Consider the following 27,637-nt stretch of genomic DNA (forward strand, 5'->3'; position numbering starts at 1 on the left):
GTCATCAGAAACATGAGAGACACCAGAGCTGTTTGTTGTATATGAGCTGTAAAGAGTGAGTTTGTCAGAATGTAGAGAAACATTGTTTTCTTTAATACCAAAAGTGATGTGTACTAATGCAGATGGTTTCATTCATCAGGTTTTCAGGTATCACTCTCTGTGATTTTAGACACCCCAATATAATGATGGTGATGCACTTCAGGTTGTGATGCTTGAAGGTAGCTTATGTTATTCTATGTTTTACTAGTTTTCAACAAATTCCATAAAAAGACCCAAACCAACAATTAGTCTGTCTCTTAATACCCTCTGATTTCCCTATCCTGTCTGTGGCTGTAGTCTTTATCTAGCATTATTCAGACAGGAAGAAATTTGATGGGGTCTATTTTCAGTGGCAGATGAAAACACATCTGGTGTTAGAGTGCGCATGTCAGGAAACATTCATGTGGATGTGGGCTTACTGATGTATATTTAATAGATGTTTTTTTCACAGTGGAGCTCTGGCACGAAGAAATAAGATAGATTAGGCGTTGGATGCACACATAAGAATTGTTTGCAGGATTAATTTATTGTTTGATTATCTTCTACACATGGTGTCCACAATTAGTTTGGATGATCCACAGAACACACTTTGATATGGAGCACTTCTAGTTTGAGAAAATGTTTTTTTGGTTTGGACGATGGGACCCTTTGAGAAGCAGCAGTAATATAACAGAGAGCTTTCAGGTGATCTAACACTCTGTGGCATCTCAACTCATAGATGATCAATTAGAACTAATTGTGTTCTGAACATACAATTGTTTCAACTGAACACCATAGACAGGGTTATTGTGTGCTGATTTGATCTACCTATTTTACAATGATTAATTTAGTGTCATGTATTATAACATTAATGTAAAACATGTAACATAATGTAATATCATTCAACCTGTTAGTGAGTATGACATGACTCTGTTGTTGTACTGATGAAAGTAGTGCTGTGGACTAATGCCCATAATACCTTCCAAAGATGTTTTATCTGCTTTTATTACCAACTACAACTGATTTGATTCCTCTCTCCTCTGACACAGGTGTTTGTTCTACATGAATTTGACATGATGATACTCAGTGCGTTTATATGCACAGTTAGATCGAGCTACAGTTATAGCTCAAGTAGTCCATTAAACTGGACTACAGTCCTTGTCCCAGTATACAAGCATGGGAGAGGAATCGAATCAATTTATTGACTGAAGTTTGTCTGACTCCACTACTCCGATAGGTGGTGATATGCCCCCTTTCAGCTTTTCAGTATTGGACCTTTTTCTGGTTGACCTATTACATCACAGACCAAACAATCGAGCGTCACCCAGCTGTTCCACCCCTTTGCTGAATAGGTCGCCATTCCCTGTTTTCCTCCCAAAAATATTTAACTCTTTCAGCTGACACAGTATGAACTCTGTTTCCTTGTCTGTCTAAAAAAACACAGCTCTGGATGTAGATTTCCCCATGTTGTTATCAGCTTCTTTATCTGTTTGGGTCTGACTGACTGTATACATGCAGGAGTAAAAGTCCGTTTTTGGTTGGACTTGCACAATAAATCTGTTTTCTCTAATGTCATGCACAGACTGCAGCAACAATAGCAACTGTTCTGATAGTTAAGCTACAGTAAATCAGGGGTCTTAGATTTGCTTGTTGGCCACTGATCAGGTGTTGTCACATAGAGGAGGCTGCTTTAAAGGGACAGTTCATCCAAAATCAAAAATACATATTTGAACTCTCACCTGTAGTACTGCTAATCAGTCCACTGTAGATTGTTTTGGTGTTAGTTGCCCATCGATGGAGATATCTGCATTAAAGATGCCTGCCTTCCCTCCAATACAATAGAGCTAGATGGCACTCAGCTTGTCGTGCCCAAAGCGCAAAAAAAAAGAAAAAAAACTTTAATCCTACACTTGGGAAATTCACGTGTCTTTCCAGAAATCATGACCCAGTTAGTCAAGATAATCCATAGATCTTGTTGTGAGCAGTTTCATGTAGGAACTATTTTCTTTTTGCCAAACTACACCCACCAACTTGATTACGGTGCAGAAGGAAGCTCAGTGGTGCTAGGTGAGCTAGCAGCAGATGCACTGTTGGGAGAAATGTGCCTTCAGGGCTTAATGCTAGAAAGGGAATTTGGCAATCAGAGGAACCAAAATCAGCTTTATTGGCCAAGTATATGTAAATTTGAATTTGACTCTGGTCTTATTTTGCTTTCAACATTCATATACAAAATAGACATACAGCTGAAAACAAGAACAATAAAGCTGAACTAGGTAAACACAAACACTTTACTCCCATAAACATTTGACTACTATAGAAACATCTACAACACCATGTATGTGGGGTGGCTGTGGCTCAGAGGTAGAGTGGGTCATCCACCAATCCTTGAGCAAGATACTGAACCCCAAATTGGTCCTGATGATGCTTCCATCGGTGTGTGAGTGTGTTAAAAACCGAGTAGCAGGTGACACCTTAATGGTAGCCTCGGCCACCGGTGTATGAATGTGTGTGTGAATGGGTGAATGTGACATGTGGTGTAAAATACGCTTTGAGTGGTCGGATGACTAGAAAGGTGCTGTACAAATGCAGGTCCATTTACCGTTTATGTAATGTAAAACAGTGGTACAAAGTGCAAATGGTGCTGGAATAAATATGGAAGGACAGATGTAACATTGCCTTATGTACAGATAGGTGGTAGGTGGATATGGCAACTTTGACGATATGGAATTTAAAGGGTGGGTGCTTGGTGTTAAAGGGTTATAGGGCTATTGCACAGAGAGTGTTCCTGACGCTATGGACTGGTGCTAAGTGTTAATCATAGTGACAGCCTTGTTGTGTCTGTTTTTTTTATGTACAGTGTTCTGTAGCACCTCCCAGAGGGGAGAGGGGAGGGTGGAGCAGGTTGTGTTCAGGGTGTGATGGTCTGCAGTGATGTTACCTGTGGCCTTTCTGACTCTGAAGGTGTAGAAGTCCTGGATGGAGGGCAGGCTGGTACCAGTAATTTCTTTTGCAGACCTGACAGTGCATTGTAGTCTGTCCCTGTCCTGTTTGGTGGATGATTTAAATAACACTGAATACTGCAGTGTAGAACTGGTGCAGGAATCACATCCTCTACTAAGTCTTTTTCGTGATGGCATCAATGTTGAACATCCACTAGAGTCCCTGGGAGATGGTGGATCCCAGAACCTGATGGCTTCAAGTGTTGCTGAGTACAGTGGGGGGCTGGGGGTGGGGGCAGTGTTAGAGGGGTCATCTCAAAGTCCATTGTAATGTCCACAGTTTTAACAGTGTTCAGCTCTAGGTTGTTCTGACCACACCAGAGGGTCAGCTGTCCAACCTTCTGTCTGTATGCAGACTCATCATCCCTGATGAGGCTGATGACTGTTGTGTTGTCTGCACATTTTTTGAGTTTAGCTGACAAATCTCCTGCGGTGCCATCACTAGTGTAGAAGGAGAAGAGCAGTGGGGAAAACACACATCCCTGAGGGACACCAGTACTCATTAGGAGTGTAACAGTACATATATTCATATTGAACTGTTTGGTATGAGGCTATCAGTTTGGTACACACTGCAAACTGAACTATACAATTAACTATCCTATTACATTTGAAAAACAAAATATACAGCTTAAACTGTGTTTGATTTAATGTTCTCAGTGTCACTGCGCTCAACAAAGCAGCCCACAGGATGGAACAGGCAACATGCTGTCTGCCCCTCCCTTCGCCAAACCAGAACATTCTACTCCAGTGAAAGACACTGGGAGGCAGCTATGTTAAGCTAGCTCATTACAAGATGGTTAGTAACACCATTACCAGACCAAAAATAGAAGATTGTCTCATAACCTACAGTTCTGCTGTTTGTAGACACTTTGGTTTCACCCACGAGGGATGATGGAGACAGAGAGTGGTGGATGACAACACAGCAAGCCGAAGAACAAGCCGCTGCACAGCTGAAGACTCTCCTTAGCAGCTAACACAATAGCCCAGTAACATACGATCCCTGAGCTGAGGAACGAGCCACTGTGTGGCTATAGCCGCTTGTTTGCCAGCTAATAGCAGCTAAGGTTAGCACAAAGCACCTCACCCATAGCAGTGAGCAGTAAATGCTGGCGGGCCGCATAGCCGATTCGACCAGAAATACTGGAAGGTACCTTAGGGTGATGGCTGTTTTGCTTGTGTTGATATGACTGTGGCATTTCACAAAGATGTTTATTCATTCATCAAGGAAATTTCTCTGGTGTTTCTATTTTTGTTGTATCATAAATATACTGAACTATGACACCACTGTATTGAATGGAACCAAACCATGAATTTTGTGAGGCGTTACACCCATGGTGCTCATGGACCGGGTGCTTTCCCCAGCCTTACCTGCTGCCCCTGGTCTGTCAAGAAGTTAGTGATCCACGGACAAGTGGAGGTCCAAACAGTCAGCTGGCTGAGTTTGGGTGTGAACGATGTCTGGGATGATGGTGTTGAATACTGAGGTAAAGTCCACAAACAGGATCCTTACATATGTCCCTGAGGAGTCGGGATGTTGCAGGATGTAGTGCAGTCCCATGTTGACCCCATAAGCCCTGACCTGTTTGCCAGGTAGGCAAACTGCAGGGGGTCCAGCAGGGGTCTTGTGATGTCCGTCAGGTGGACCAACACCAGTCTCTCAAAACATTTCATGACGACAGAGGTCAAGGTAACAGGCCTGTAGCCATTTAGTCCTGTTTTGGTAGGTTTCCTTGGGACCAGGTTAATGGTGGAGTGATTGAAGCAGGAGGAGACTTGACACAGCTCCAGTGATCTGTTGAAGAGCTGTGTGAGGATCGGAGCCAGCTGGTGAGCACAGACTTTCAGACAAGAAGGAGACACATCGTCTGGTCTGGGTGCCCACTTGATCTCCTGTCTGTGATATAGTGGACACACATCCTCTTCACAGATCCTCATGGTGGTTGTGTGATGTCAGTTGAGGGGTGTGAAGGTGGGCTTATCAAACCTGCAGTACGAAACACTGGGGTTGTCAGCCATGTTCTCCTGTAGCTGGTGGTGTCCTGCAGGCTCCTCCACTGATGCAGGGTCACTGGCTGAAGACCTGTTTTTGGAGTAGCTCCTCTGATGTCCTTCATTAGAATGTGTGTGGCCCAATTGTACAGAAGTCTGTTCTCATTTCTGTAGGCCTCCTCCTTGGCCTAATGAAGCTGTTTGGCTTTTGGTGTAAAAAAAAGTTTTGTTGTTGTTGTATGAGTTGTCTTATATGTCAGTGAGTTCATCCAGGTCTGTAGCTGCAACCTCAAAAACACTCCAATCAGTGCAGTGAAAGGAGACTTGTAACTCTAGCTTCTTCTCATTGGTCCATCTCCCCACAGTCTTTACCACAGGCTTAGCAGATTTTAGTTTCTGCCTGTCGATCAGGAGGAGATGAACAAGAAAGTGACCAGAGAATCCCAAAGCTGCATCCTTTAATCTGATGAAGCAGTGGTCCAATGTGTTATTGGTGGGACACTTATCATTTTATCATGTTGTCTGTGTTTGACAGTTCGTGGCTGAGGTTTGTTCTGTTAAAGACCCCAATAACAATGAGCACAGAGTTGGTATGTTTTTTTTCCATGGTAGTAATCTGGTCAGCCAGGTGTTGTAACACTAACATATTAACAAGAGATACTCTATACCCACATTGAATAAAAGGGTATACATTCAATTAAATGAGTTTTTAGATGAGGCCTGCTATATTCTTGAACACTGTGACATCTATACACCTACCTTTGTTTATGTAGAAGTAGATCACTTCTCCTGTTGTTGACATGGTGCGCTTGTAGGAGTTGGTAGCCTGGTAGATGGAGTGGCAGTGTCCAGAATTTGTTCACCAAGCTGGATTTCAGTGATGCACAGGGCAGCAGATCTGCAAAAGTATGTGTTTGATTGTGTGTGTGTGTGTGTGTGTGTGTGTGTTAGCCATTGCTGTTGCCATAGTGACCCTTAGTCATGCTCTGTGAGTGCTGTCATGATGCTTGACCTGTTTACACCAAGCTGCATGTCGCCATTTCCTATCATAACATTAATGCGAGGATATTGTGATGTCATGTAGTCAAACAGGATTCTGGAGAGAAGGGCAGCAGAGAGGCAAGATGGTGTGGGTGTGTTGCTTAGCAACAGCCATATCGTCTGTTTTCCTCATCCCCATGATGGATCAGTTGAGCTAAGAGCCAGATCGCAGGCAGAAAATTAAAACCACTTTGTCTTTAGCAACACGGGTGAGGTAGTGCGAAAGACTGTTGTCTCTGCAGGACTGAGAGGCTGAGCAGCACAATGGTCGGCCTCTGTAGAGCCTGGGGCCATGTTGACGCAGTGAAATTAGCAGTGTGTACAGGGTGCTGTGAAATATGACCACTGCAGTGTCTTCATCAATAACACTGGCTTCATTTCCTTCTGCTCTTTCCATGTTTATGCTTTCTTTTCCTCTGTCTCTCACACTTCCTCTTTCCTGTTGTATCTCTGTCTCAATAAACGTCCACCTTAGGTCCTCATTCAATTCTCCTTCTGCACTCATAATTCAGGACAATCAATGAGTGCATTTACATGACCATGAATAAACACATTATGAGGCTTATCTGGTCATGATCTTATTAAGGATATGTTGTTTACATGAGCACAAAGCAATCAGGTTATTCACAGCCCAGCGCCAGCACCTGTGATGTTTACAAAAACAAGGTGACAGTGGTAGATGAGTGCTGGAAGAAATATTAAAGTCTACACTGTATTGTGCATTTCCTACCCCTTTTCAGTGACACTACTCTTTTCTTTGCTCCAATCACCAGCATCTCTCTGTTGAGTGAATCCATGTCTCTCTCAACACCCACTTACCGTACATACATGCAGAGTTAATGTTATTACTGAAAGCAGTTACGGTATTCTCACGACACTGTCATCCACACTGAGGCCAGTCACTATCACTGCTTGTGACAAGGGAGAAGCGCATGAACATACACAGTCTCTTTCATTACCAAAAGACTGAACACTGTTTCTTCATCACCCCACAAGTGAGACGCTGCAACTGTGGCAGTCCTCAATAACTGGGGTAACATGTTAACATGTAATAGTGTGCTGTTCCTCTGGGAGTACTCTTACCAGCATATTCAGGTTTCTCATAACTGGAATGAGGCTTTTTACAAACACACTGCTCAAACACATATGTTGTATACTCCAAAAAACCCAGTCATAAATGGGTTATTCAGGTCCATGGCTATGTCTGAAATCACTCAGTATTTGCTAAATAGTTCACTATATAGTGAGTTTGCCATTTTGTAGTGCTGTCCCAGTGTATAGTGGGAGTTATTATACCCTATATAGTGGACTCAAAATATCCCACAATACAGCATGAAAAGTAGCGTACAACCGATGGTCACTCACCAAGCACTATTCCCCCTCATGCAATGCAGCAAACGACAGGACTGTATAGGACGGGCACCGAGATGGACAAGAGGAGAGAGAGCAACATGTTTAACTTCCAATGACATATTGAAGTTTGTTTTACCATTTTTTTGCCATGTAATAAACTGTCAGTTTAATGTGTAGTTGTCAGTCCCTGAAGAGATAAAAATATATCAGCAGTCGATCTTTTCCAGTAGAGGGTTGCCAACTTTTCAAAAAACCTTGGAGTGAGATTCAGCGGGGCCAACCACAATTTCGTTGTTTAAGCCGACACATAAAATTTTTGTTTGTCAACTGATTTGACAGATGTGATCCTGATCCCTACACATCCTAATGGATTTTTGGGGTGCCTGCTGGAGATGGATAGGGCCTAAAACCTTACATACAAATACTGTACATAGAGAGACAATGGTGGTATAGTGGGGGTGTGGGGGACCTCCCCCAGAAAATTTTGGATGTGGTAGATGTGATTTTCTGCATTCTGGTGGGTTTAGGGGTAGCATTCTGGAGATCGGCAATACCTACATTCATTCAAAGTCACCCTTTTGAAATAGAATTAGGAAGAGTAGTAGTGAAATCGCTGTGGAAAATTAACCTCAAAGTCACTTTTATGCTATAGATATTTTCTTTCAGCCAGTTATAATCTCTCCTCACCTGTGAAGACCCTGCATGATCATCCTTGTTGGCCTCAATAAAGTATATCTTATCTTATTATCTTATTGGTCCACTTTGTCCTCCCTGAACCTGCTCTTTCTATTGTAGCAATAAAGATTAAAAAAATATGTGCAAAGCAATGGTGAGCACAAGGTCTTATTAAGAAGGAGGTTTTTTTCCCTTGAAACTAGCAAACAAGCGATTCAGAGAGCAGTTTTCCACAGAAACATTTGGCTTCACTCCATTTCACTCAACCGGTATGCCGGTCAGGCGGAGTCTGCCCCTCTCCTCTCCTCTCCTCTCCCCTCTCTTAAGTCTGGCTGCAAACTTCAACTCCGCCCACCTGGAAATTAATTTAAAATACTCAGGTGCCAGCCTTTTTTCCAGCGTGAGAATTGGTTGGGCAGAGTGAGACCATGAGATGGAAGGTGAATACGTCTGCCACATGCCAGGTGATACACAGTGTCGGATCGCCCAGCCTGACCTCCGCGGTCCTCTCCGCCACTCTCACCCACACTTGAGCTGTTCTGGGATACACAGTGTCGGACCGTCCGGCCTGACCTCCGCGGTCCTCTCTGCTCCTCTCACCCACACTTGAGCATCCGTCCAGGGAGGGCCACGGAGGTCAGGCCAGGCGGGACCATAGGTGAGTGGGTCCCAAGTCTAGAGCCCTGCCCGGGACCACGGGTGGGAGCTCCGGGCAATTCCACTTTAACCTAAAACGAGTGCTCAGGATAACCAGATAAGCAGATAACGTCAACTAGGGAAAATAAAATGAAAACACCACAGTTGTAACCTGTTAGCTAACATGAGCTAAACTAGTTAACAGCTAACGAAAGATAACGTTAGCTGGTGGGGACCTGTGCTAAGCTATATATACCTAGTCGTGCCTCCCCAGGAACCTCTTTTAATGGTCACAGAATAAACAACATAGCTATTTTCTGCTGACTTATTCCAATTAGCTTACCTGAAACCAACTGAGGGCGGCACGGTGGTGTGGTGGTTAGCACTCTCGCCTCACAGCGAGAGGGTTGCCGGTTCGATCCCGGGCGTGGGAGCCCTTCTGTGCGGAGTTTACATGTTCTCCCCGTGTCAGCGTGGGTTCTCTCCGGGCACTCCGGCTTCCTCCCACAGTCCAAAGACATGCAGATTGGGGACTAGGTTAATTGGTAACTCTAAATTGTCCATAGGTGTGAATGTGAGCGTGAATGGTTGTTTGTCTCTATGTGTCAGCCCTGCGATAGTCTGCCGACCTGTGTACCCCGCGACCCTCAAGAGGATGAAGCGGTTAGAAGATGAATGAATGAATGAAACCAACTGAGATGAGATGCTGCGACCTGCGAGCTCAATTCCAAACAAAGATCGTGGAGATGAAATTCCACCTTCCATGGCGACTTCCGTATGTGAGCAGTTATGGGCCGACCCAAAGCCAACGTAACAGAGATGTTTGATGAGCTGGGACAACAGAGTATTAAATTTAAAAATATCTGCCCATGCGGCCAACGTTATAAATTAAGGGCCCATGTGTTGTCCTTAGGCCGACGTTGGCCAGATGTATTTGTGCTATCTGGCTATATAGTCCTCTACATAGAACTACATAAATACACTCAGGGCTGAATTCACAAAGAATGAACTGCGGCCACTGATAGCACCTTGAATTGCACTTCATTTGCACCCGCAGTTTGCTCCGTCTTAAAGTCCTATTCACAAAGGATATTGCGCTAATGATATACCAGCGCAAACACACTCACAAAGTTTGGCAGCTGAGTGCAGTTTGCCCCTGATATGCCCCTGATTGCAATAAGCCACACATGGCAAAGTATAAATGCTGGAATAATGGCAGACTTTGTTTGGCAAAGTACTGAATACTGTATACCCTCATGTAGTGATGTCTGCTGGTGAGTCAGTCTAACAGTGTTGGATGGGTTGAGGCTGTGGATTTGACCAAGTTTGACCACTTTATCACTATTCCCCCTCACTTGTAGCTGTTTTTTCGTTATCTTTTGAATTTAATATGAATTATGGAACCGTTTTTGTTCACGTTTGTTTCCCCCGTTTCGTAAAATAAATTATTGAAAGTTGCTTTGGAAGTGCGTGACAGAAGTGTGTTTTGAGAACGACCGCAGACTGTCACCTGTTCAACGCATCAATATCTTCGGATGCCATTGAAGTAATAATGATTATAATAATAATGTCAAAATATTATTTACAGACTGATTTAACAGACAATCACTGCTGCCACGATCACTGGAAAGTCTGGGCGAGAAGCTTCCACAGAGGATCGCCCAGTTTGCACCTTTCTAAAGATGTTATTTACTTCACTGAAACTGCGTGTGCTATTAGCGCTAGTGTTAGTGAATCAGACGTTGTTTATCAATGAGGCTCATTTGCATAGAAATGGGCCAGTTTTCCGCCAAATATATGCATATTACCTCATTTAAATATGTACAAATAACACCGGAGCACCGAGACACAATCTGCTTGGCAGCACAGTTAGTGGAGCATTTCACCCTCTGCGCATGCTTTGTGGAGTAGACGGTATCTGTTTGCTCCATTTTTGCCGGTTTAGCGGCCTCAAAAGCCACGCAATTCTTTTGTGAATTCGGCCCTCAATGTCTGCTGAACTTTGCCTTTTAAGCCTACATCCAAACTTACTGATAAAGTTAGAAGATACAAAGTGAACTATGTGTGCTGAATTATGGGCCAGCCTTGACCTAATTACATCAAAACAGACTTCACTGAACACACCTTGACTGTGTCTGAACCCATATTTGATCCCAGTTCTGTTAAGCATACACTATGTACCAGTGTTGACGGTGCATTATTTGACGATGAATGGGCCAGCTGATGTTAGTAACATTTATACTTTGTACTCAGAGGAAATGGTGCACAATATGCTGTGACACACTGCCTTGTCCTCCTCCTGCTCTAACAGAGAGGGAGGTGTGTATAAAATCAACAGTCTGCTCAGCAGCAGACTCTGCTGTCACTCCCTATCCTGCTAGATTCTAAGGCTGCTCACTTTTAACGGTCCAATCAAATGCAAATGATTTGATAAAAATCCCTCTTGTAACTCTGCACTGCTCAAATATTCTGTTTCACTCAGTACATTTACATGCATGGTAAAGTCAAGTTAGGGTTATAGCTGGAATAGGCTATTTAACTGGACCTACTATCCTTGTCCCAGTATACAAGCATGGGAGGAGAATAGATTCATCAACCGCAGTTTGTCCAACTCTGCTACAATACGTTTTCATATGCCCCCTTTCAGCTTGTTAGTATTAGACCTTTTTGTGGTTGATCTATTGACATCACAGACCAAACAACTGACAAACAAGTTAGCTATGGTTAGCTAGCAGCAAACTGGTACCATGGTGGACAACTTTACAGCTCTGTACATTACGTCCATCCAAAAATGCACAGCTCTGGATGTAGATTACTGCATGTTGTTACCGGCTTCTTTTTTGTCTGTTATCTATTTAATGCTATTTGACTTCTGGGTCAGAGCCTGGGGCAGAAACTGGAGCATGCGTAGAGCACCTTGTTCAGTCTGGGTCCAACTGACTGTGTACATGCAAGAGTAATTTGACTCCCAGTCACATTATCTGGGTGTGTTGGTCCGACTTTGAGAAATTCGACCAGGTATGATTTCAGTTGCCCTGAAAATTAAATCAAGCCTGGGTTCATTCAGACTAACACAATAAATCAATTTTCTCTAATGTCATGTAAATGTGGTTATGAATGTTATGAAATGTGGTTCATCATTTGTTTTCCCCTCAGGATGAATTGTAAGAACTTAAGTCCTCTGATTTTTCATAAGGTCAAAATTTTTGTTTTTAATACTTTGGCACATGATAAAATGCCTATAAAACATTCCCATCAACCTCAGTTGTACTTTGTGTTTAATGCTAATTAGAAAATGTTAGTAACACAATAAAATAAGATGGTGAAAATGGTAGGTATCAGAGCAGCTAAACAGCACATCAGCAGGTTAGCCTCCTGATTTGAGTATTATTCAGCTTCTTTTCCAAGGGAAAGTCATTGTAATGTAATGCCATCATTCAGCCTACTCATAAGGCACAGATGTCTCACTTTCTGGGATCACACACTTATCAGCATGTGTCAACCTGTGTTAAAAATGACTGAAGAAAATAACTGGTTAAACTATAAGGTTTGAAGAATATGTTAAACTTCTGCATCAGTAAAGTCCACCCATGGTCTTTTTAGTGGCTGGTTAACTTCTCTTGAAGTTGACTGTATGACTACAAGTGCCCCTATGGCAACGATGACGTTACAGCATATTTTGATCTGTGACCCTTGTGTGGTGCTTCCTCTGCAGCTGATCAGTGATGGCAGCGTGGTGTATGCTGAGGCCCTTTGGGACCATGTCACCATGGACGACCAGGAGCTTGGCTTCAAGGCTGGTGATGTCATTGAAGTAGTGGATGCCACTAACAAGGAGTGGTGGTGGGGTCGCATCATGGACAGCGAGGGCTGGTTCCCTGCCAGCTTTGTACGGGTGAGATAAACTCTGTCCAGGCTGCTGGAGGAGACAGAAATTATTGGCCATATAGATTTTAATTGCACAGTTTGATTAATGACTGCAGCTGCTGCAGTACTGGCAGACTGAGTAATAACAATATCAATATTTCTGCAAAATTAGGGCTCTATTGTTTTGTGAATCCTTACCAAGACCTGGCTCATAATAAGCATGAGAGAAAAAAACTTGAGAGAAATGTCATGACATGCCTTTTCGTCTCATGAACACTGTTAAGCAGAAGGTTTTAGAAAACTGGAGCTGCAGCTCACATTCGGTTGACCCTTCACTTAAACACAGACTGGCTAGTCATAGCCTAGCATTGGCTAGCTCCAAGAAAAGAATTTGACAAGTAGATAGCTATGCTCCACAGACTGTAATGCAATTGTTTCAGATTTCCTTCATTTTCTGACTGAACGTTGTGCCTGGAAAACATTGGGTCTCATTCATGAAACGTGAGCAGAAGGAATTTGTGTGTAAACTGTTCGCATTTACGTGCATGTCCGCATTCATCAATATTTTAGTAGCTCCGATCTTTTCATAGCTACTAACAAAATCTACTCCTGCTCCTGACCACTCGTAGTGCTTGTGTAAATTTAGTAAAGCACATAAATATTGCTTTGCACTATTGGAAATTACAATTTTAGTTATGTAGGACAATACACAGATGCCTTTGAAACATGTAATCTAAACATGACAAAATATTAAAAATATAACACATTTAGTTACATTAGTTGGCAATTAGCAGGTTTAAGATCCAGATTAGATTCATGATTGTGACTTATCTATGTAAATCGACTCAGTAGATTATACGTTCTTTCTACAATGATGATAATAAAAAATAAAAAATATCCGTAAGGACAGCCGGATCACAGCCTCTTTGGCCTCGGTGCCTGGGTTCAGCAGGGGCAGCAGGAGCAGCAGGTGGTGGAGCCACGAAGGAGCACGCGCCAGCTGAAAGAATTATTTGAGACAACACGTTCTGGGGGGGCGGCACGGTGACGTGGTGGTTAGCACTCTCGCCTCACAGCAAGAGGGTTGCCGGTTCGATCCCGGGCGTGGGAGCCCTTCTGTGCGGAGTTTGCATGTTCTCCCCGTGTCAGCGTGGGTTCTCTCCGGGCACTCCGGCTTCCTCCCACAGTCCAAAAACATGCAGATTGGGGACTAGGTTAATTTGTGACTCTAAATTGTCCATAGGTGTGAATGTGAGCGTGAATGGTTGTTTGTCTCTATGTGTCAGCCCTGCGATAGTCTGCCGACCTGTCCAGGGTGTACCCTGCCTCTCGCCCGATGTCAGCTGGGATAGGCTCCAGCCCCCCCCCCCCCCCCGCGACCCTCAAGAGGATGAAGCGGTTAGAAGATGAATGAATGAATGAACACGTTTTGGGGTTTTTTGGGGGGTTTTTTGGGGCTTTTTGATCATTTGAATTAATAAATCTGATTTGAAAAATATTTAATTTACGTTGTATTAAACAAAGCTTTATGCTATTAAGATTCAAATAATTTGAAGACGATGTATACAAAACTGCTGTAGGCTATATGTAATCCATATCATTTGTTAAAATAAATGTTAAATAGCTCTACATTCCGACAGCCATCACTGATTTAGAGTTTATCCATTATGCACAAAACATCTCTGGTTTCCCGTTCCCACTTCATTCAAAACCCCACAAATGAATCTTCTGTTTGTTTGGTGACCACTACGCTATCAATGATGATTTTCAGAATGTATTATGATACAACACCTTACAGTCTGGGTTTGATGTTGACTCCAGTGGAGGCATGTCACTGTCTCTGTCAGGAATAATTCCTGACAGAGAGGTCTCCCCAGGTCCATGTCATTGGTTCGACAGCCCATTGGTTTGACATCCCATTAGTCCGACTGTCTGCGGTGCTGAACGGCTCGCGGCGGGCGTATGGTGCGCGACCAGCTTGAGGCGGAGCAGGCTCACGGCTAATGTGTTTGTCACTTTCTTTTTTATTTTAACCCACACCATGATCTTTTCCTGACCCTAACCACGTGGTTTTTGTGCCTAAACCTAACCAGACCTTAACCACAGGGCATCATGATGATTTCGGAACGGACTTCGGAACAATGAGTTTAATATGGTCGGAACAATGGGATGTCGAACCAATGGGCTGTTGAACCAATGAGCAGTTCCCGGTCTCCCCAGCAGATAGTTGTGACTGTGAGCCTCCTCCTCCTGTGACCACTGTATTTTTTTGTGTGTGCTTATGTGTTTCTTTGCCTCCAGTTTCATATCAAACCATTTCCGCATCACCTCTGACATGGTTCTTTGTGCCACGGAGACAACATTAATAGCATCTGTTACCTCCCTCCAGGCCTTCGCTTTGCCTGTCCCTATCACACCACTACTAGCTGAAGAAAATAAAATGTTTTTTCTTAAGTCCGCTTCACCCAAAATTATTTCGATCTCCGCTTCGGAAAAATTCTTTTTTCTTTCCCTCTCTTTCTTTGTTTGCGCCATGACTGACAGGTCGACTGGATGCACCTACACCTCCTTATATGGTGGTCATTGGCTATTCATGGGCAGGGATTTATGTTAATTGCTCATTACCAGGAGCGCGCTGTCACTTTACGATGGATTGGCATTCATGATCATACACACGTGCTAACGATCAAATCTGAGTTTCCCGCAGCGTTCCTGAACCCAGAGTAGGTTTTTAGAAGAGCAGGCTTTTATATGCAAATCTAAACACAGATTTATTCACTTTTCATGAATGAGACCCACTGTGTATTAATGATACTAGTAACCTGGAGAGGTTGAAAGGAGATGCACATTCCAAAACCATAATCAGACCCTGAAGATGGAGGCCTACTGAATGTTATACACACGCTTCTTTTGCTTTTTAATGATTCCAACAGTAAATAAACACCAAAACTGCTTTACAGGAACAGTGAAGGGACACAGGTAAATTTGACTAATATTCAACCAGCTCTGTGTCATTACACTGTGTGTGGATGAACAGTGTTTAGCTTTCCCCAGAGCACCCTGCCTATCTGTCAGCTTAGGTCCAGGAGCTGGCAACACAAGTGGAAGCAAAACTGCACATGCTATGACACACAGCTGGTTGAATATCAGCAACATTTCCCTTTGTATTCATTGTCTTCTGTCTCAATCTCCAGTAATGTTTTGGTCAACTTTTATACTGTGATCTGTAGCCAATAGTTAGGCTTTAGCTTCTATCTATCTTGATCTTTTTAACCTGTTTTTGTTTTTGCTGCTGAGTGAGTTTGACAGCCTGGATATATCCTTTAGACTCATATTATAGACCCTCCTGGCTGCCTCTCTCTGAGATCACTTAAAAAAAAAAAAAAGTGATAATATTTAGTTTAGTTACAATGTGGGCTACATGGTAACTCTGACAGCCTTACAGACCATCACAAAGGGGCGGGCTTAGCAAAGGGTCAATTGAAAATAAAATAGATGCAGAGGCAGGAAAAGCTGAATCCCTGCTGGGGGTTTAACAGTTACCTGTGTCCTCCTCAGTTACGTGTGAACCAGGATGAGCCCATGGAGGAGTATCTGGCCCACCTGGAGGAGGCTCAGCCTGGAGAGGAGAACCGCACAGGCCTGGGCTTGTTGCTGGGACCTGGTTTACCCTGCAAAGAACAGATGAGAACCAATGTCATCAATGAGATCATGAGCACAGAAAGAGACTACATCAAGCACCTGAAAGACATCTGTGAGGTCTGGGTTAGATCTCATGATAAATACACATGAATGTGACACACAAGCTCCAGTAAAGGCATCCCTCCAGCAAATTTCCTTTTTCTGACTGGCTGTCAGCTCTCAAACTTTCTAGTTCTAGTCAACAATGTAACCACTGTTTTACCACCTTTGACTGAATGCCACATTAACTAGGAGCTCACTGTTGAAACCGACCTAACCATAACTTTGAGTTTTAATTTTCTATCTGATCTTATGAGGAGGTGGAGGACATTAAATCACACATTTCAAGGGATGGTAAAGATGAGACAATGAAATTGTCCTTCTGTCCATACAAACTTTATTATTAACTATTATAGAAGTGTGCAAATGTAAATCAATCCACTTCCCCAACACTATGAAGGTGGTCTTTGAGAGTCTGAACTTTTGGGTTCAAATCCAACACAACCTTGTTCTGTGAGATAACTAATGTACATATTCCCTTGTTAAGCGGTATATTCACTTGGAAAACCACTTGAGAATGTAAATGTAAAGCAAAGACAGTGCCTTATTACATGTCTGTAAGTGGCAGCAAAACAATTGAGAAATACCTGGCTTAAAGAGTGTGGGCATACTAGCAGCAGAACAAGCATTTTATGGCCTCCAAAACATGATATGTTGTTGCTGTATATGTACTGTGTGTGGTGTATGTTTAAATGTATTCATTCATGTTATGTTTTGTGGTACGTCATGTTTTGTTGCTTATTGTTAAAACAAACAAAAAAGCAGCATGTTATAATACATTTTGTGTTTCCCCTTAGGGTTACATCAAACAGTGCCGCAAGCGGACAGACATGTTCACAGAAGAGCAGCTTCGTACCATCTTTGGCAATATTGAAGAGATCTACCGTTTCCAGAGGAAGTTCCTGAAAGACCTGGAGAAGAAATTTAACAAGGAGCAGGCGCACCTCAGTGAGATTGGTTGCTGCTTCCTCGAACATGTAAGCTGAGTCATAGACGGTGTTTGAACTTTACAAGTTACCCTGTTAAAAATCCCTCTGGATGTCTGAGCTCCTCACCCTATCTCTAAGCCTGAGCCCAGTCACTCCATGGAGGAAACTCATTTTGGCCGCTTGTAACCACAATCTCATTCTTTCAGTTATTACCCATATTTCATGACCATAGGCATGGGTTGGGACATAGATGGACCAGTAAATCCAAAGCTTTGCCCTCATGCTCAGCTCTCTTTACCATGACAGTCCAGTGCAGCGCCCACATCACTGCAGATGCTGTGCATCTGATTAAGTGTGGCATCTCATTACTAACTGTGATTTCATTATATATTTTTTTCTCAGTGACTGTAACAGATGATAATACCATCCATCCATTTTCTTAAGCGCTTACCCCCTTGAGGGTTGCAGTGGGGCTGGAGCCTATCCCAGCTGACAATGGGCGAGAGGCGGGGTACACCCTGGACAGGTTGCCAGACTATCACATCAGGACTCACAAATAGAGACAGACGACCATTTGCACTCACATTCACACCTACGGCCAATTTAGAGTCACCAGTTATAGTCAGGGTCAGTTTCCCCAAAAAGTGAACCCCGAAGGCATTTCATGTTAATTTTTCAGCATACAGCATTTTTAGGGGTTTTCAAGGGTGCTGAATCCAAATCTGCTGTATGCCCAGCACAAAAATGTCCCATAATGCCTCAGAATGGAAAAATCCAATATGGCCACCATCGCCAGGCTAAAATCTAATTCAGGACTTATCTTTTGACCTAAACAAGATTAAAAAAACAGAGTAAAATGTCTTTTTGCAGTTTTCATATATGGGGAATTCAATTCCATATTCAAATTTATCATATAATGTAGGGAAACTGCTTAAAATTCATATATATAGGTAAAAATCTTGGTAACACCTTATATTGAGGTACTGTAATAAGCGCTAATTAATGCTTAATAAGCACAAATTAACAGTTAATGAGCACTAATAGGGTATAAGATGCTTATTAACATGAATAAGACTAGATTAAGTGTTTATTACAGCATAACTGACTGAGTTATTATTGCTTATAGGAGCAGTATAAGCACTTAATAGAAACTTTGGTAACAGTTTATAAACCTATACTAAATATTAATAAGGTGTCTATTTACATTAATTATAATTTATAAGGGTTAATTATAGAATAATAACAACATTTATTACTGGTTTATGACACACTATAAGACCGATAAGATGAAATTAATAAGGTGTTTATTAACATTAATGAGACTATACAAAGTTAAAGCCGCTACAAGGAACTTTTAACTGGATATGCAAAAGTCTCTCGTTTCTGCTGATGTCTATGCATGACCTACAACAGCAAATGGCACCATCGGTGTGAAGATAAGCTATTTCTATATAGTGTTTATCCATACTTTTAGGAAACTGTGTCCGGGTCCGCTGCAGTTCGCTTCCAGGACGATTTACGGCACTCAGACAGCACACTTTATCTTACCTAGCTGCTTACATTTAGAGACTCTTATAAATAGTCGCTATTCCTCCTCCTCGACCCGACATCCGCGGGGAGTTAAAATAGTAGCAATCATCGCGTAAAAGTTCTGTGAAAGCACTGGACTCACCAATAGTCAGCCATGTCTCAGTCACACAGAGAAAATCCAATCCTCGGGAAGTCAGGAAATCCTTCAGGATATACGTTTTGTTCGCTAGTGATCTAGCATTTACCAGCCCAATCCTGGCAGGAGCCGGCGGGTCCACAGCGTTAGCTGTCCAGGGAGCCACACACAGAGTCTGGGACAATGACAGGTACCAGCCAGGCGTCGACAGGGTCCAGCGAGTGCTGAGAAATAAAGTGGCGAGGCACCACTCCATACTCAGTCCAAGAAGCCGTGGAAGTGCTTACCAAACAGGCCTTCAACCTTACCAGCCGACTGCTGCGTTTACCCCGGTGGCGGTGGCGCTTACGCCAGAGAGGTGGAGCTGGGGCGCAGCAGAGGTGAGCTGGGATCCCCGATAGGAGCGGGGGCAAAGTTTTCCCATCTTGTTGTTTCATTCATCCCCAAAACAAACCCATGCGCGAGCCAGGTAAGCGTCTTTATGACAATACGCACTAGAGCTCATGGGAAACATAGGCTTCATTCCGGCAAAACACTACCACTTTTGTCCACAGGGTCACCAAAATCAACTCAAAATTAAAGTTCTTTGTAGGGGCTTTAATATAAATGCCATATTACGGTTAATAAATGCTTATTTATGCACTTATTAATAGTAAATAATGATCCTTTGCAGCTACAGGATCTAAAGTGGGAACAGTGTCGCATAAACGTTATTAAATTCTTAATATGCACTCATTAACAGCTCATAATGCATCTCTGCAGCTACTGGATCTAAAGTGGGAACAGTGACTTGTTGACATTCACAAACTCTTTATTATGCACTCACTGAAGTTAATAATTCTATTACTTATGCACCTATTGCAACATCCAGATATCAATCATTATTTCAACATTAAAGAATTCTGATGCGTTATTTTTACTCTAGTATGTTATTATTTTCTTTAGCAAAGGATCATGGGAATCTCATTTCCTCAAAATGGCATACTAAGACAAACATGAGTTATTTGAACTTAAAAATTTGAGCAGATTGATTCAGAGCTAGCTGCTTTATTCACTCTTGATGAGAATTAAGCCTACCAATGGTGGTGAAAACACAACATAAGGACATATTTCCTTTTCATATTGATTTTTAATGCAACCACTATTGTGGTTGCATTGAAATAGACAGATCTGAGTTCATTTGGCTTTTTCAAAAGTTTTGTTACTTAGATTGACTGTTAGTGAATACAGTGTTCCACAAAGTTCCCTGTAACCCATCAGTTTACTGAAAGTGAGTAACAAAAGTCTCTACATCAGCCAGGCCAAAGGTGGCCACGTCACTGATGTCTTCAGGCCAGTTGCTTAGGTCAAACATGGTGGCAGCGGCCTTCAAGACACCCTCATCAAGGTTGCCAAACCACGTGGTGAGGTTGTCACAGAAGCCATTGATTAGTTTATCTTTCACTTTGTGGAAGTCATCATCATCCACTTGTTAGGGTCCAGGCAGCTAAGCTGCCAGGACACTATTGTAATCCTAAGTATTCTTCTTGTTGTTCTTCTTTTTTCTTCTTCCAAGGAAATCATACTTCCCATGGGTGAAAACTCACCAAACTTTGCACAAAGGTCCAGTCTCATGCCAGATATCCTCAGCTATAAACTCAATCCAATAGTCCTGATGGTGGTGCTACAGCAAGCATCTAAAGTTCAAAACTTTGAAAATTCAAAACAAATCAACCATACGTGCTACAACTAGGGCATTAACGACTTTGATTTTTTTCAGGTCGACTTATCTGTCAATAAAGTCGAGTCGAGTCGACAAGTCATTTGATGACGTCATCACATTGACACGGCGGAGGAAAGTGAAGTATCTCAACACATGTGATGTGTGTCTCTCAAGGCCCGAACATACTCGGGTGGAATGTATGCAGAACGTACTCTGCGGAGGTCCGCGCAGACTCTGCTCTGCGCACCAGTAACTGCTCGACATGTATTTTTCACATCGCGGGGATTTTTCATGGACATTTTTACAGGAAACTACAACGCGGAAATGCGCTCGACTATGAAAGCCCAAATGACTGCCGACATTCCTCGCGGAGTCTGCTCCGCTAATAGTACGCCCGAGTATGTTCACTTCAAGGATAAAAGTATCAGTGTAAGCCAATCAGAGGCAGCGATTGCATTCCGTACATAAGCACACAGAGAGAGAGAGAGAGGGAAAAACACACGACTTGTCGACTCCTCCCGGGGGGTGTCGACTTGTGCCACTGACGTCGACACGTCGACAAATCGACTTCTGTTAATGACTGATCACTGTGCAGCATCTTCAAGTCGTTTTTCTACTAGAAAATCTGCCTTCTCATGCTTGAAAATAAACAAACTTTGCACAAAGATCCAGTGTCAATACTTCAGTGTGAAACCATCTGAGGCTTCTCACTTTGCACATAGCTCAACTAGTTAAACATCAGTTTTTCACTTATGGAGCAAATCAATCATTGTTACAAACAAATTACCAACATCTCCATGCTGTCTAGATGCAATATGTGTATTTTCAGATTTTTGTTTCGATAATTGAATTTTTTACAGTGGTTTGAAATCTGCTTTTCCATGCATGGACGGCTGCTAAACCTGCACGTCTGGCTTAGTCAATTTATGAAGCTACACATGAATTGTCACTGACTAATTAGCTCAGTGAGATAGAAATTGATTCTTAGTCTCAGAGGTTGTGAGTTCAAGCCTCAGCTGATGCAAAAGGCAGATTGTGTTGCTAAATTCCTAAATGTCTTCCAATTCTTCTGCTTGTTGCTCAGAATTGCCTAAAAATGCCTGGACCCGACCCATCGCTGCGCAGCAGCTATAATTTCCTGTTCAGTTTTACACCAGAGAAGGTGTTTCCGGGAAAAGGTCCCACTTCATCCAGGACCTGTTTCAGATGCTGACCTGGGACTGTCTGAAATACAGAAGAAAAAAACTTTCACCGTCACGATTGCTAGAACATACACCGTAGCATATTAATTCCTCTCTAGGGAGTTTATTTTCAATCAAGGTCAAAGGTTCATTTATTGTCACTCAGTACATGTCTGCACACTACAGAGCGAAATGTGTACTCCAGTCCCGATACAATAAAAAAGGCAATTAAAGTATGGAGCTTTATCCCTATCTTTATTCAAGAGAGTGGTCTATCAGTTTGAGAGCATTATTTATTGATTTCACGTTCAAAAACCCCGCCCTCGCACTCAAATAGCCTCTGCTTGCACTTGGATCTACTCTGTTTCTGCTCAAACTGTGTGCTCGCACTCAGATACCATGTTGCACGCACTCAGATACCATGTTGCACGCACTTAGATACCATTTGCTCGCACAGATTTCCTGCTCGAGCTTCGGATTTTCTCCTCGCGCTCAAACTGTTTCTGTGCGCTTGTGGAATTTCTGCTCTCAGATTTCTGCCCTGCGCTTGGACTTTGGATTTCGGATTTTGGATTTTTGGATTTTTTTGTGTAACAACCCTGTCAAAATCCCCCAACCAATAGAATGCCAGATTTACTGTTGACCAATGAAATGATCCCTGCCTCCTTGTGGGCGCGCTCATCTTAGTTTTACAGCATCCCGGCCGTGCAGGTACTCTTTAACCGGGTTCATCCACTCCCACCCTCCAGGGAAAGCCCTGTAAATTAAATGTTCTTCTCTTGCTTTCTTTACCACTTCTGGAATAAAGGGACTGTTCATTTACACACGTGCACCATATATATATATATATATATATATATACATATATATATATATATATATGATATCTTTAAATTTAATACTCTTTTGGCCCAGCTCATCAAACGTTTCTGTTATGTCGGCTTTGGGTCGGCCCAGTGCCGTAGAATATACCCGCCCACATACGGAAGTCGCCACAGAAGCCGGAATTTCATCTCTGCGGTGTTTGTTTGGAACTGAGCTCGCGGGACACAGCATCTCATCTCAGTTGGTTTCAGGTAAGCTAACTGGAATAAATTGGCAGAAAATAGCTTTGCTGTTTATTCTGTGACTGTTAAAAGAGGTTCCTGGTGAGTGGTGAGGCACGACTGGGTGTATATAGCACAGGACCCCACCAGCTAACGTTATCTTTCGTTAGCTGTTAGCTAGTTTAGCTCGTGTTAGCTAACAGGCTACAACTGTGGTGTTTTCATTTTATTTTCCCTAGCTGACGTTATCTGCTCATCCGGTTACCGTGAGCACTCCTTTTGGGTTAAAGTGGAAGTGCCAGGAGCTGCCACCCGTGGTCCCGGGCAGGGCTCGAGACTTGGGATCCACTCACCTATGGTCCCGCCCGGGCCTGACCGCCGCAGCCCCCCAGCCTGACCTCCGCGGCCTAGACGGATGCTCAAGTGTGGCATATAGGAGCGGAGAGGAGCGCGGAGGTCAGGCCGGGCAGGCCGACACTGTGTATCCTAGAACTGCTGCAATTGTGGGTGAGAGGAACGGAGAGGACCACAGAGGTCAAATAGTGAAATTTAAGGATGCCTTCGGTATGTTGTTAATGTGATTTTATGGGCAATTTATCAGTTGAGGTCTCCCCCTCTGCAAAGCAAACTGACCCGGTGGCTACAGGTAATAGCGCAGTTTTGAAACCACTGTTTTTCCAAGATGAAGGACTGATTGTTGAGCTGTTGTTAACAGTTAATGGAGTTAACGCCGGATCCCATTATTTAACAGTTTCAACAATAAATTAAGGAGAGTGATGGACCCAAAGCCTTCAATCTGGCTAAAATACAGCTGAAATGCTAACAAAAAAAAATAAAAATACAGTGGTGAAGTTGGGATTTGTTTCTTGATGTTATGTGCTCATCATCTTTTCTGTGTCTTGCAGGCTGCCAGGAGAAGTGGACTGGCCATCAGATATTGTTTGTGGAAATTTGAAAATAAAGTTTGTCAAATTGACTTTTGTCTCTTCATTGTGCACACTTACACACGAAATATGTTAACAGTCAAGCTAGTTTTGAATGTTAGCATTTATTTCTCACATTGAATGGTGAAATAGCCTATTTGTAGTTTGAAAAGTCCGACCTAAATGAATAATGGTCATAGACAACGAAGCATATGAATACGTTTGAACGTCGTGTGGTGGTCATTTTCGATTAAAGGCCAACGTCTCAGCGACGTCTTGGCAATGAGCAAACGTTCTCCCTGCTATGCGTTAACGATCTAAACTTGATACAATGGGCCAACATCGGCCAGATGTGCTATCTGGGGTGAGTGCTGATATAGAGTATAACATCACTGGGACTTGTAACAGTAAAATCACTCCGCTCACAGGTGTTATAAATATAAATACAACCGTTAATTAACCAACTGTCACACTCGCTACATTGACGCAAACTAACACTAGCGTTACACCAAGAAGATGGATATTTTCCCCAAAATTACATTTGAATTAAATTATGAGTGGTCGTCAGGAGAGGACGAGGAAAAGGAAAGCCAGGATTCTTCTGTGCAGACCTCCAGGTGTGTTTGGATCCGGCCGTGCCAACATCCAGGTTTGTCAGCGTTTCATCAGCGGAAATGGACGAAGTTACACAGCTGCAGATCAATGTAAATACAAAGTAGCTTGTGAGTTCCTGGCGTGTGTGCTGCGTTGCCTGGCAACAGACTGGGGGAACTGTTTTTTTTTTTTTTTCGTGGAGCTACATAACATAATTAAATCATTTATTTCATCACCTTTTGTTAACATTTCCTTACTCAGCATTGCTGTTTAAGCTGTTGTTGAACTGTTGTATAAAAGCAATATCACATGAGAGGTCGTGACGTTGTGCTGTATATCGTCACACGGCTGTAATTGTCTTCGACACTCGGCCTGCGGCCTCGTGCCACAGTGCCCATGACCAAATCACAGCCGTGACGATATACAGTGTCACTCCCTCTCGTGAGATATTGCTTAATTAAATACATATATATATATATATATATATATATATATACATATATATACATGTAAGGGATAACGGTGAGTCGATGACTGTTGAAAAATAACTCCCGACAGGGGAAGAGGGTGGGAGTGGATGAACCCGGTTAAAGAGTACCTGCACGGCCGGGACGCTGTAAAACTAAGACGAGCGCGCCCACAAGGAGGCAGGGATCATTTCATTGGTCAGCAGTAAATCTGGCATTCTATTGGTTGGGGGATTTTGACAGGGTTGTTACACAAAAAAATCCAAGTGCAGGGCAGAAATCTGAGAGCAGAAATTCCACAAGCGCACAGAAACAGTTTGAGCGCGAGGAGAAAAGCCGAAGCTCGAGCAGGAAATCTGTGCAAGCAAATGGTATCTGAGTGCATGCAACATGGTATCTGAGTGCAAGCAACATGGTGTCTCAGTACGAGCACACAGTTTGAGCAGAAACAGAGTAGATCCAAGTGCAAGCAGAGACTATTTGAGTGTGAGGGCAGGGTTTTTGAATGTGAAATCAATAAATAATGCTCTCAAACTGATAGACCACTCTCTTGAATAAAGATAGGGATAAAGCTCCATATTAAAGAGGATTAAAAACACATACAAACATACAGTGCAGTTGGATGGTCCAGACTAGTGTCCACAAGATGGCAGCAAATAACAATAAAGTGCAGTAGCATATATATAAAGTGCATATAGTGAGTCAGTTGCTGGCAGCTTATAAATATAAGAGTGCAGGTGTCCATGTTAAAAAGTGCAGTTTGGGGGGGTAGGTGACATAGTCAGTGGCTTATTGCAGGTAGGGAGGATAGGGAGTTCACCAGCCTCACCGCCTCGGGAAAGAAGCTGGATTTCAGCCTTGATGTTTTTGCTTTTAGGCTTCTCAGCCTCCTGTCAGAGGGGAGGAGGGCAAACAATCCGTTAGCAGGGTGGGTGGAGTCCCTCATAATGCAGGAGGCTCTGCTCCTGCACCTGCTGATGTAAATGTCCTCAATGGAGGGGAGGCAGCAGTTTGTAATCTTCTGCGCTACTTTAACCACCCTCTGCAGAGCCCTCCTGTCTGCGGCGGAGCAGTTCCCGTACCAGACTGTGATACAGGATGTGAGGATGCTCTCCACCACACATCTGTAGAAGGCAGTCAGGACGGTTGCACTGAGGCCAGCATGTTGCAGCTTCCTCAGAAAGTAGAGGCATTGGTGGGCCTTCTTCCTGACACAGGCAGTGTGATTGGTCCAGGTGAGGTTGTGTGAAATGTGCACCCCCAAGTATTTAAAACAGGAGACCACTTCCACAGTTGATCCTCCGATGTGCAGAGGGAGGGAGGGAGTGTGACCACCTATTCTAAAATCCATAATTACCTGCTTTGTTTTTGCTACATTGAGGAAGAGGTTGTTTGCTCTGCACCATTTTTCAAGCAGTCCCACCTCCTGTCTGTACTCAGACTCATCATCGTTGGAGATTAGTCCCACCACGACCGTGTCGTTGGCAAACTTCACAATATGATTGCTGGAGTGAGTGGCCGAGCAGTCATACGTGAGGAGGGTGTACAACAGGGGGGTCAGGACGCATCCCTGGGGGGAGCCGGTGTTGAGGGTGATGGAGGTGGATGGTTTGGTTTGTTTACCTGCATGGCTACAAGAGCCAGGGTCGTCTTCTGCAGTCCATCTGACACCATCTGCAATGTTAGCCCATCCCTCTCAAAGAGAAGGCCCAGAATTAAACCCATAAACACATTTAATCTAACTTCCCTTGTTTTTAATCCACAGCGTAGTACTGAATTACTCTCACAATGGTTTTACAAGAGTGATAATAAAACACTTACACACTGAGCCTGATACAAACTTCAATTGCCAAAATTTATGAAATGCTCCTTTAACCTTTCTGACAGGGAGGAATGAAGTCAGGCTATGGTGTTAGCAAATCAGCAGGAGTTAGCATGAACATGAAGCAGCCTATATCCATTAGCCTGCTCAACATAACAGACAGCTCATCGATGCTCCTAACACATTCACTCTGCTCATCCTGCTTCACACATTTACTGTCACTCTTGTATCTCAACCATATGCATCTTCACACACATTTCACTCACTTTAACTCACACAGAATGTCATTAGCGACGCACTTAGCTACTGAAGCTATTTCTAGCGGCAACCTCCATGAGCCGCGACACACACACACACACACACACAGACTCTCTTAATCGCGGTCAAAGTCAATGTCTCAGTGTCACAGTTCCACACTAAGGTTCTGCTAAAACATACTACTGTTATGTGGGTGTTCATTATACTCAGCTTACCTGTAGGAAATTTAGAAACATGACTGGCTGCTAGTTCAAGTATGACCTTCATCTCTGTAGCTAAAGTTGCTAGCCTAATTATTACTGACTGAATGAACCGAGTAACTGTTACACCTCTTCTGATTAACTGTAACGTTACCGTCATTATCATAAACATCAAAATTTAGAACACACTGTCACATTTTATAACTTTGTAAGGCCATCATGTACAAGATTAGCTGAGTTGCTAGTGTTAGCTATCGCAAAGAACTAGAACTAAAAATCAACAAGCTAACGGTAGCCTATAGCCTACTTTAACAAACTAACTTACCACAGGGGCAGAAACAGATGAAACATCGTCTTCAGAGTCCCAAAGCCAATTGTCGCATCCTACTCCAACTGGACCTGCACTGGAGGGGCTTGCATCAGTTATTTCAACCATCTCAGCATTGCTAAGTTCTGTGCTCTGATGAGGAGTGGCAAGTATAGGTGGTGAGTGGCACCCAGCGTGACCTTCATGCAGTGAGTTGAGTTGT

General features: G+C 43.1%; 1 protein-coding gene across 4 annotated transcripts in view; it reads left to right on the plus strand.

The window, feature by feature from the left end:
* Positions 1-27,637, plus strand: part of arhgef4 (Rho guanine nucleotide exchange factor (GEF) 4) — a 377,437-nt gene that overhangs the window by 288,562 nt on the left and 61,238 nt on the right. For all 4 annotated transcript variants that reach the window (XM_049565768.1, XM_049565769.1, XM_049565770.1 and 1 more), the window contains 3 exons: positions 12,427-12,606; positions 16,137-16,337; positions 17,117-17,296. In XM_049565768.1, the coding sequence (XP_049421725.1) occupies positions 12,427-12,606; positions 16,137-16,337; positions 17,117-17,296 (561 nt within the window). The remainder of the gene's footprint in view (positions 1-12,426; positions 12,607-16,136; positions 16,338-17,116; positions 17,297-27,637) is intronic.

This window comes from Epinephelus fuscoguttatus, linkage group LG21 (genome assembly GCF_011397635.1).
Source record: "Epinephelus fuscoguttatus linkage group LG21, E.fuscoguttatus.final_Chr_v1".
Taxonomy (NCBI): Eukaryota; Metazoa; Chordata; class Actinopteri; order Perciformes; family Serranidae; genus Epinephelus; species Epinephelus fuscoguttatus.